Genomic DNA, 11,600 nt, shown 5'->3' on the forward strand with positions numbered 1-11,600 from the left:
CTGGCAGGTATATGGTCTGATTCAGGTGAAATTCGGAAGTTACTTCAGGGAGAAACCTGGGATGTGGCCATAAGGACACCCTATTCTTGCGGAATATGGTCAACACTTTTCGGTAAGATTGACCCTTGAGTAGCCTATCCTCGAGGTAAGGGAATATCACAATAGCCTGACAACATAGATAGGGAGCCACTCCTGATAGAACCTTCAAGAACATTATCGGAGCTGAGCACAGGGAGCAATCAATACTGAAAATGATCCTGGTCAACTCTAATCAGAGGAATCAGTTGTGAGATGGATGCATTGCTATATGGAAGTACTTGTTCTGGGGGTCGAGAGCCAAATAACAATCCCCTGAATCTAGAGAAGGAATTATAGCCTTCAGGTTCAGGGTCACGATCCTGAACTTCTGGGATCTCATGAATTTGTTTAGACATCTAGAATTGGTCGCCACCCTCCATTCCTCTTTGGTATAAGGAAATAGTTTGAATAGAAAACCTTTCCCCTGTATTGAGCAGGTACCAGTTCTATTGTGCCTAACAGAAGATTTTATTTCCTGCCTTAGCAGGGGCTTGTGAAGAGGGTCCCTGAAGCGGGAAGGGGAATGAGAAGGGAGGAAGGAAGGAAAGTAATGTGGATGGTGTAGCCCGATGATATTACTTCCAGCACCCATTTGTCTGAGGTGATACAGTCCCAGGCATGCTGGAAACGAGAGAGTCTATTTCCAAATGGGGGAAGATGAGCAAAAAAATGAAGCTGGCAGGTTAATGAGGGAGGGAATTCGAACCTTCAACTGTCCCATCAAAACTAATGCTTTGATGATGATACCTGTTACAAAGCAATGTCACATGGATTAGACTGTCTTTTCCTCTGGAACCTGCCTTTCTTCTGGGGGTTCTGCAGGTCTCTGGAATCCGGAGAATTGTACAGGGTGGGATCTTAGTACCTTTTGTGATCTGCTGAACTTACATTTGTTTGCAGGAGTATAGATGCCTAAGTGTAATGTGACCCTGGAAAGTATGTAACAACTCATCTGTGTTCTCTGAAAACAACTTCCATCCATCAAATGGGAGATCCTTGACTGGGAAGCCAGACAACTGTAGTCAGGAAGCCCTGCTCGTCACCACCACCATAGAAATAGAATGGGCTTTGGTGTCTGCAGTATTGAGTGCTGCCTGCAGCAACGTTCTTTCCAATAACTGTCCCTCAGCCATACTTGCCTCAAATTGTTCCCTTTGATCTAGAGGAAGGTGTTCAATAAATGACCATATTTCATGTAGCTGGTGAAGTTGTACTTGGCCATCAATGCTTAGTAATTTGTAATGAGTAATTGCAGCATAGCCAATGAATGGGCCTTCCTTCACAGGTCCAGGGGTTTTTGGTCTCTGTCAGATAGGATGGATTTATGATGGCATTGTTTGCCCCACTTGTTAACCACATCAATGAAAAGAGAATTGGGAGGTGGGTGGGAAAAGAGGAATTCAGAGTTCTTGGTGGGGATAGAATATTTCTTGTGGGCCCTTTTACAAGTGGGTGTTAGGTAGCCAGGGTTTGCCAGATAGCATGTTCCAGTAGTCTCATTAACAGAGAGGGCAACTGTAGAGGGTGTCGGAGTGTAGAATGTTCAACAGCTTGTGCTGGGGTTCTCCAACCTCCTCAAGGGGTATCTGCAGAGAGTCTGCCACCTGCTTAACAAGGTCCTGGATTGGCTATTGAAGGAGGAGGCGGCGGCATCAGGGCCTCATCTGGCAAAGAGGATGAGAAGGTGGTTTGAGGCATGGCTTCTTTGTCCACCCTGGCCTCCTGCTCCTCAAATATTTCCTCCTGTTGCTGTGGGGGAAGAAGCTTCGTTCTCCCTATCATCCCAAGGGGATAAGGTCAGGCCCTAGGAAACAGGTGATAATAGGGGTTCTAGCATGGCCATGCAGGGGAAGGGGTGGCATCCAGGGTTGCTCCCACCAGGAATAATGAGATCCCAGAGCATCTTCCCTGCCCCTTTGGGAGAAGGGGTTAGTGTAAGGGCATACTGGAGAACCCTGTACTGAAATGGAAGCAGCAGAAGGTAGGTCATCATCAACATCCTCTTTTTCTAATGGGTTTCAGAGGAACAGCCGTGTTAGTCTATATTCGCAAAAAGAAAAGGAGTACTTGTGGCACCTTAGAGACTAACCAATTTATTTGAGCATGAGCTTTCGTGAGCTACAGCATGAGCTACAGCATGAAAGCTCATGCTCAAATAAATTGGTTAGTCTCTAAGGTGCCACAAGTACTCCTTTTCTTTTTTCTAATGGGGGAATTCCTACAGAAAAGGGGGTCAATGGTACCGGGGACACAAAAAAGATCCAGAGACCAAGAGGTTCTTGGTAGCAAAAGATATTCACTACCTTCTGGAGACTCTGGTTGAGCTGTCACTGCCAAGTCTTTCTAGTATCTGAAGTCCTGTGGTACTGAATGGTGCTGTTTATCCTTGTCCAATGGTACCAGAAGCTTAAGGGGCTTTGAAGCTGGCATTGAAGAGGTTAGAGGCGTACATGATATTGTGACACTTGGTAAGGGCATCGAGACACGAGTCAGAGTTGACAGCATAGATCTTCTATGTTCGATGCTGTCCCCAGCCAAGGGTGCCAGGGTCTTCCTAGAGCGCTGTTTAGCCTTAGAGCTGTGTTTTCTAAGGGTATGTCTACACTACGGAATAAGGTCGAATTTATAGAAGTCGGTTTTTTAGAAATCGGTTTTATAAATTCGAGTGTGTGTGTCCCCACAGAAAATGCTCTAAGTGCATTAAGTGCATTAACTCGGCGGAGCGCTTCCACAGTACCGAGGCAAGCGTCGACTTCCGGAGCGTTGCACTGTGGGTAGCTATCCCACAGTTCCCGCAGTCTCCGCTGCCCATTGGAATTCTGGGTTGAGATCCCAATGCCTGATGGGGCTAAAACATTGTCGCGGGTGGTTCTGGGTACATATCGTCAGCCTCCCGTTCCCTCCCTCCCCCCGTGAAAGCAAGGGCAGACAATCATTTCGCGCCTTTTTTCCTGAGTTACCTGTGCAGACGCCATACCATGGCAAGCATGGAGCCCGCTCAGGTAACCGTCACCCTATGTCTCCTGGGTGCTGGCAGACGCGGTACGGCATTGCTACACAGTAGCAGCAACCCCTTGCCTTGTGGCAGCAGACGGTACAGTACGACTGGTAGCCGTCATCGTCATGTCTGAGGTGCTCCTGGTCGCCTCTGTGAGGTCGATCAGGAGCGCCTGGGCAGACATGGGCACAGGGACTAAATTTGGAGTGACTTGACCAGGTCATTCTCTTTAGTCCTGCAGTCAGTCCTATTGAACCGTCTTATGGTGAGCGGGCAGGCGATACGGACTGCTAGCAGTCGTGCTGTACCATCTTCTGCCGAGCAGTCATGAGATGTGGATGGCATGCAGTCCTTCTGCACCGTCTGCTGCCAGCCAAAGATGTAAAAGATAGATGGAGTGGGTCAAAACAAGAAATAGACCAGATTTGTTTTGTACTCATTTGCTTCCCCCCCCTCCCCTGTCTAGGGGACTCATTCTTCTAGATCACACTGCAGTCAAGGTGCAGCGAGGTAAATCTAGCCATGTATCAATCAGAGGCCAGGCTAACCTTCTTGCTCCAATAAGGACAATAACTTAGGTGCACCATTTCTTATTGGAACCCTCTGTGAAGTCCTGCCTGAAATACTCCTTGATGTAAAGCCACCCCCTTTGTTGATTTTAGCTCCCTGAAGCCAACCCTGTAAGCGCCCCTCCCAGCGTCAGAGCAATGGCAAACAATCGGGCATCTGAGAGTGCTGTCCAGAGCAGTCACAATGGAGCGCTCTGATGGGGCTAAAACATTGTCGCGGGTGGTTCTGGGTACGTGTCGTCAGGCCCCCGTTCCCTCCCTCCCTCCGTGAAAGCAAGGGCAGACAATCATTTCGCGCCTTTTTTCCTGAGTTACCTGTGCAGAAGCCATACCACAGCAAGCATGGAGCCCGCTCAGGTAACCGTCACCCTATGTCTCCTGGGTGCTGGCAGACGCGGTACGGCTTTGCTGCACAGTAGCAGCAACCCCTTGCCTTCTGGCAGCAGACGGTGCAATACGATTGGTAGTCGTCCTCATCGTGTCCGAGGTGCTCCTGGCCGCGTCGGCTGGGAGCGCCTGGGCAGACATGGGCGCAGGGACTAAATTTGGAGTGACTTGACCAGGTCATTCTCTTTAGTCCTGCAGTCAGTCCTATTGAACCGTCTTATGGTGAGCAGGCAGGCGATACGGACTGCTAGCAGTCGTACTGTACCATCTTCTGCCAGGCAGGCAAGAGATGGGGATGGCTAGCAGTCGTACTGTACCATCTTCTGCCGAGCAGCCATGAGATGTGGATGGCATGCAGTCCTTCTGCACCGTCTGCTGCCAGCCAAAGATGTAAAAGATAGATGGAGTGGGTCAAAACAAGAAATAGACCAGATTTGTTTTGTACTCATTTGCCTCCTCCCCTGTCTAGGGGACTCATTCCTCTAGGTCACACTGCAGTCACTCACAGAGAAGGTGCAGCGAGGTAAATCTAGCCATGTATCAATCAGAGGCCAGGCTAACCTCCTTGTTCCAATAACAACGATAACTTAGGTGCACCATTTCTTATTGGAACCCTCCGTGCAGTCCTGCCTGAAATACTCCTTGATGTACAGGCACCCCCTTTGTTGATTTTAGCTCCCTGAAGCCAACCCTGTAAGCCGTGTCGTCAGTCGCCCCTCCCTCCGTCAGAGCAACGGCAGACAATCGTTCCGCGCCTTTTTTCTGTGCGGACGCCATACCACGGCAAGCATGGAGCCCGCTCAGCTCACTTTGGCAATTAGGAGCACATTAACCACCACACGCATTATTCAGCAGTATATGCAGCACCAGAACATGGCAACGCGATACCGGGCGAGGAGGCAACGTCAGCGCGGTCCCGTGAGTGATCAGGACATGGACACAGATTTCTCTGAAAGCATGGGCCCTGACAATGCATGCATCATGGTGCTAATGGGGCAGGTTCATGCTGTGGAACGCCGATTCTGGGCTCGGGAAACAAGCACAGACTGGTGGGACCGCATAGTGTTGCAGGTCTGGGACGATTCCCAGTGGCTACGAAACTTTCGCATGCGTAAGGGCACTTTCATGGAACTTTGTGACTTGCTTTCCCCTGTCCTGAAGCGCATGAATACCAAGATGAGAGCAGCCCTCACAGTTGAGAAGCGAGTGGCGATAGCCCTGTGGAAGCTTGCAACGCCAGACAGCTACCGGTCAGTTGGGAATCAATTTGGAGTGGGCAAATCTACTGTGGGGGCTGCTGTGATGCAAGTAGCCCACGCAATCAAAGATCTGCTGATATCAAGGGTAGTGACCCTGGGAAATGTGCAGGTCATAGTGGATGGCTTTGCTGCAATGGGATTCCCTAACTGTGGTGGGGCTATAGACGGAACCCATATCCCTATCTTGGCACCGGAGCACCAAGCCGCCGAGTACATAAACCGCAAGGGGTACTTTTCGATAGTGCTGCAAGCTCTGGTGGATCACAAGGGACGTTTCACCAACATCAACGTGGGATGGCCGGGAAAGGTGCATGATGCTCGCATCTTCAGGAACTCTGGTCTGTTTCAAAAGCTGCAGGAAGGGACTTTATTCCCAGACCAGAAAATAACTGTTGGGGATGTTGAAATGCCTATATGTATCCTTGGGGACCCAGCCTACCCCTTAATGCCATGGCTCATGAAGCCGTACACAGGCAGCCTGGACAGTGGTCAGGAGCTGTTCAACTACAGGCTGAGCAAATGCAGAATGGTGGTAGAATGTGCATTTGGACGTTTAAAGGCGCGCTGGCGCAGTTTATTGACTCGCTTAGACCTCAGCGAAACCAATATTCCCACTGTTATTACTGCTTGCTGTGTGCTCCACAATATCTGTGAGAGTAAGGGGGAGACGTTTATGGCGGGGTGGGAGGTTGAGGCAAATCGCCTGGCTGCTGGTTACGCGCAGCCAGACACCAGGGCGGTTAGAAGAGCACAGGAGGGCGCGGTACGCATCAGAGAAGCTTTGAAAAACAGTTTCATGACTGGCCAGGCTACGGTGTGAAAGTTCTGTTTGTTTCTCCTTGATGAACCCCCCCACCCCTTGGTTCACTCTACTTCCCTGTAAGCTAACCACCCTCCCCTCCTCCCTTTAATCATTGCTTGCAGAGCCAATAAAGTCATTGCTGCTTCACAGTCATGCATTCGTTATTCATTCATCACACAAATAGGGGGATGACTACCAAGGTATCCCAGGAGGGGTGGTGGAGGAGGGAAGGAAAATGCCACACAGCACTTTAAGCACAGCACTTTAAAAGTTTACAACTTTAAAATTTATTGAATGACAGCCTTCTTTTTTTTGGGCAATCCTCTGTGGGGGAGTGGCTGGTTGGCCGGAGGCCTCCCCACCGCGTTCTTGGGCGTCTGGGTGTGGAGGCTATGGAACTTGGGGAGGAGGGCGGTTGGTTACAGAGGGGCTGCAGTGGCAGTCTGTGCTCCAGCTGCCTTTGCTGCAGCTCAACCATACACTGGAGCATACTGGTTTGGTCCTGCAGCAGCCTCAGCATTGAATCCTGCCTCCTCTCATCACGCTGCCGCCACCTTTGAGCTTCAGCCCTGTCTTCAGCCCGCCACTTACTCTCTTCAGCCCGCCACTTACTCTCTTCAGCCCTCCACCTCTCCTCCCGGTCATTTTGTGCTTTCCTGCACTCTGACATTATTTGCCTCCACGCATTCGTCTGTGCTCTGTCAGTGTGGGAGGACAGCATGAGCTCGGAGAACATTTCATCGCGAGTGCGTTTTTTTTTCTTTCTAAGCTTCACTAGCCTCTGGGAAGGAGAAGATCCTGTGATCATTGAAACACATGCAGCTGGTGGAGAAAAAAAAAGGGACAGCGGTATTTAAAAAGACACATTCTATAAAACAGTGGCTACACTCTTTCAGGGTAAACCTTGCTGTTAACATTACATACATAGCACATGTGCTTTCGTTACAAGGTCGCATTTTGCCTCCTCCCACCGCGTGATTTTGGTTGAATGCCAGCAAACATACACTGCAATGCTTTGTTCTACAGTGATTCCCCAGTACGTGTTGCTGTTAACATTACATACATAGCACATGTGCTTTCGTTACAAGGTCGCATTTTGCCTCCTCCCACCGTGTGATTTTGGTTGAATGCCAGCAAACATACACTGCAATGCTTTGTTCTACAGTGATTCCCCAGTACGTGTTGCTGGCCTGGAGTGGTAAAGTGTCCTACCATGAAGGACGAAATAAGGCTGCCCTCCCCAGAAACCTTTTGCAAAGGCAGAACCGCAAATGCCAGGGCAAAGTAATCCTTTCACATGCTTGCTTTTAAACCATGTATAGCATTTTAAAAGGTACACTCACCAGAGGTCCCTTCTCCGCCTGCTGAGTCCAGGAAGCAGCCTTGGGTGGGTTCGGGGGGTACTGGCTCCAGGTCTAGGGTGAGAAACAGTTCCTGGCTGTCGGGAAAACCGGTTTCTCCGCTTGCTTGCTGTGAGCTATCTACAACCTCCTCATCATCATCTTCTTCGTCCCCAAAACCTGCTTCTGTATTGCCTCCATCTCCATTGAAGGAGTCAAACAACACGGCTGGGGTAGTGGTGGCTGAACCCCCTAAAATGGCATGCAGCTCATCATAGAAGCGGCATGTTTGGGGCTCTGACCCAGAGCGGCTGTTCGCCTCTCTGGTTTTCTGGTAGGCTTGCCTCAGCTCCTTCAGTTTCACGCGGCACTGCTTCGGGTCCCTGTTATGGCCTCTGTCCTTCATGCCCTGGGAGATTTTCAGAAAGGTTTTGGCATTTCGAAAACTGGAACGGAGTTCTGATAGCACGGATTCCTCTCCCCAAACAGCGATCAGATCCCGTACCTCCCGTTCAGTCCATGCTGGAGCTCTTTTGCGATTCTGGGACTCCATCATGGTCACCTCTGCTGATGAGCTCTGCATGGTCACCTGCAGCTTGCCACGCTGGCCAAACAGGAAATGAGATTCAAAAGTTCGCGGTTCTTTTCCTGTCTACCTGGCCAGTGCATCTGAGTTGAGAGCGCTGTCCAGAGCGGTCAGAATGGAGCACTCTGGGATAGCTCCCGGAGGCAATACCATCGAATTGTGTCCACAGTACCCCAAATTCGAGCCGGCAACGTCGATTTAAGCGCTAATCCACTTGTCAGGGGTGGAGTAAGGAAATCGATTTTAAGAGCCCTTTAAGTCGAAATAAAGGGCTTCATTGTGTGGACGGGTGCAGGTTTAAATCGATTTAACGCTGCTAAATTCGACCTAAAGTCCTAGTGTAGACCAGGGCTTACATCCCCCCCTCAGAGGGGCCTTTCCCCTATACAGTACCGAGCCTCAAGGAAGACCTTTTTGAGGCTATAGATCTGGCTGGAGACCGAGATCTTTTTGAGGGAGAAGCCCTGGGAGGGGAACTAGATCTCCTCTTCTGAGAGGATTTGGGAGGAGGGCTCCAAGCATTTCTTCCTGCTAGGAAAATGCTGCACCAAGGTGGATGGGGCACTAGAAACTCTGGAGACTGATGTTCAGAGGGGTCCTGACCTGGTTCCAAAGGAGGGCAGAGGGCACACTTAATCATGAGGAGTTGAAGTTTGACTTCTTAGTTATTCCAAACCCTAGATTTCAGGGCTAGATGGAAGTTGCACTTCTGTGGCATATACGACTGGCCCAGGCAGTGAATGCCTGTTATCAACTGGGATGGCCTCTTTACACAAGAGGCAGTGTTTAAACTCCAGTGAACCAGGCACATGCCTCACAGGGAGAATTTCCCTGATGAGAACAGAACAACTCTTCAAAACCAAAAGGAGAGGGTTGTTTTATTTTGAACACTAAGCTAACTACAACTAACAAGCCAGTTAACTAAACTAAAGAGAAGCTCCATAAACGCCAAAGTAAGCAAGAAATAAACATGCTAGCTCCGTCTCGAGCTGAGGTGGTTGAGAAGGAACCGAGGGGGAGGTTTGCCCACACAGCCTGATATAACCTCAGTGCAGGGCAAAGGATACCAACAGCACATGCCCAGGCCAAGTGGACACTGCTAATGAAAATCTCCAATCAAGGATGCATTAGGCACATGTGCACCAAGAGTGGAGCACTCATAGGGATACTACTTGAAGAACCAAACTTTTTTATAGTACTAGTCTTAAGGAAAATTGGCAGAAATGTATCTGGTACAAAAATGCTGTGATTACAACCTGAAAATTTAATCATCTTTAAGAATCTTTAGTTCCTCTCCCCCATCAATTTGTGAGAGTTTCATTTTAGTTTTATCATAATAGTCTTTAAATAAAAATAAGTTATACAGATAATATTGTACTATGAAGGAAGAACAGAAGAAACTTTCCCATATGGATTGTCTTCATGCATGGGTTTTAATTACTAAACATTTGGTAGCCTATATTTTTAAATAAACTTTAAATAAAATCCCTACCCTATTCGGAGAATAAAAGTTTTTGTTTTCTCCTCTTATTGTTTTAATTAAAAAAAAAAAAGAAGAAAAAGAAAGGATAACTATCCAGTTCCCGAAAAAGGACATTATTCAATTTGAAATTCCTGTGGTGTTGCATTCTGGGCAGCAATCTTGGGTGATGGGTGAACCCTGGGCTCGGTGAGGCTAGCTCCCAGCCACTCCTTCTGCCCGAGGCCCCACGCCCCCACTCCCATCCCCACCCCCGGCACATGGGGTGGAGTCCCTGGCTGCAGGCCAGCCACAGCGGAAGAGCCCCACGAACCAGGAGGGAGCCTGGAGGTGGAGCTTGGGCAGGGCCACGCAAGGCTGTTTGCAGAGGCTCAGCCTCCCCCTGCCTTTGATACCCGCCGCCCATTGCAGCATTTGTTGCATGTAAAAGGGAAAGATTCACATGCTGCGCAAAGCACCCCTAAAGAAGCTTCCTCTTTTCATGCCATACTGCTCCCTCAAATTTTCTTTCTAAGGAGGGTACTCACTTTAAGACCTTTAGGTTTCATGCTAAGCAGATTAACTGCATCAACACTCTTCCCATAAGCCTAATTACCATATGATACTCAAGTGGTGCTGAGTCTTCTGCTTCTGAGAGAAAAGACTGGTGGGAAGTAACTCTTTAGAATGGGGTGCAGTAGGCACAGCTGAATAGCACAGGTCTATGCAGCCCCCCATGAGTCAGTAATAGCAGAGGTAAAGTTAGAGAGCTCTAAAATGCACAAAATACAGAAGTTTTTCTTTTCTCTTTGTTCCTATTATTTTAAACAAATCCAACTCTACAGTTTCTCTTCCATAAAAACATCTCTGCAGGCTAGATCTTCAGGTGGTGTAAGTTGGTATAGCTCCACTGAAGTCACTAACTTACACCAGCCAAGAATTTGGATCCTTACTCCTATAAATAAATTGGAATTTGTTGTTTTAAGAGTTTTTAAGAAAGAGGTTGATGCAAATATTTCACAACTTACAATGATATCCACTAAAACCTAACACACACAGTTCTGTTTTGGGGATTTTCTGAGAGATTTCTACAGAATGAAAAAGGTTACTTTGAATAAGCTCATGGTTCACATTCCTGCCATTTTCATGAATTTGCCACACACAAAAAGTTGCGTTTTACCAGCATAAAATAATAACATTTCAGTATAATGAGGTGCTTTTGTTTTTAAGTAGAGGAACAATATATTTAGTAGAAGCTGCTGCAGCTAAAAAAGCTTCACAGTAACAGGTAATAGATACAGTAGTAAACACTTAGTACAATAGCTATATTTCTGGAGACATTTCAATTTTCTTAGGATTTAACTGAAAATTCTTTAAAGCTCATACTTTCCTGCAGCAAATAAGCCTTTAACACAATTGTTTAAATATTAAATTAATATTTATTAGCATTAAATAATGCAAACCTTGGTTAGTCTCTAAAGTGCCACAAGTACTCCTTTTCTTTTTGCAAACCTTCTGTAATGTCACAGACACAGTACTCCTAAACTAATTGTTTTCTCTTTTCTAACCAAAAATCCCAGATAAGAGTTGTTTGGAAATTGAGTATCAGGCAACTATGCAAGAGCAGTACTTGGAATACATTTTACTAAATAGCAGGTTTCAGAGTAGCAGCCGTGGTAGTCTGTATCTGCAAAAAGAAAAGGAGTACTTGTGGCACCTTAGAGACTAACAAATTTATTTGAGCATAAGCTTTCGTGAGCTACAGCTCACTTCATCGGATGCATTCAGTGGAAAATACAGTGGGGAGATTTATATACACAGAGAACATGAAACAATGGGTATTACCATACACACTGTAACGAGAGTGATCAGGTAAGGTGAGCTATTACCAGCAGGACGCTCACCTTACCTGATCACTCTCGTTACAGTGTGTATGGTAATACCCATTGTTTCATGTTCTCTGTGTATATAAATCTCCCCACTGTATTTTCCACTGAATGCATCCGATGAAGTGAGCTGTAGCTCACGAAAGCTTATGCTCAAATAAATTTGTTAGTCTCTAAGGTGCCACAAGTACTCCTTTTCTTTTTACTAAATAGCAGTCACTGTTCAAACTTAAGTG

The 11,600-nt window shown here is 47.5% G+C and overlaps 1 protein-coding gene across 1 annotated transcript; it reads right to left on the reverse strand.

The window, feature by feature from the left end:
* Nucleotides 1-6,172: 6,172 nt before the first annotated feature.
* LOC142072116 (uncharacterized) lies at nt 6,173-11,390 on the reverse strand. The gene is made up of 2 exons (XM_075128460.1): nt 7,437-11,390; nt 6,173-6,915 (listed from the first exon to the last, which is right to left on the reverse strand). The coding sequence occupies exons 1-2, from the start codon at nt 8,014-8,016 to the stop codon at nt 6,374-6,376; spliced, it is 1,122 nt and encodes a 373-aa protein (XP_074984561.1). The 5' UTR covers nt 8,017-11,390; the 3' UTR covers nt 6,173-6,373.
* Between the last annotated feature and the right edge of the window lie 210 nt (nt 11,391-11,600).

Source organism: Caretta caretta, chromosome 5 (genome assembly GCF_965140235.1).
Source record: "Caretta caretta isolate rCarCar2 chromosome 5, rCarCar1.hap1, whole genome shotgun sequence".
Taxonomy (NCBI): Eukaryota; Metazoa; Chordata; order Testudines; family Cheloniidae; genus Caretta; species Caretta caretta.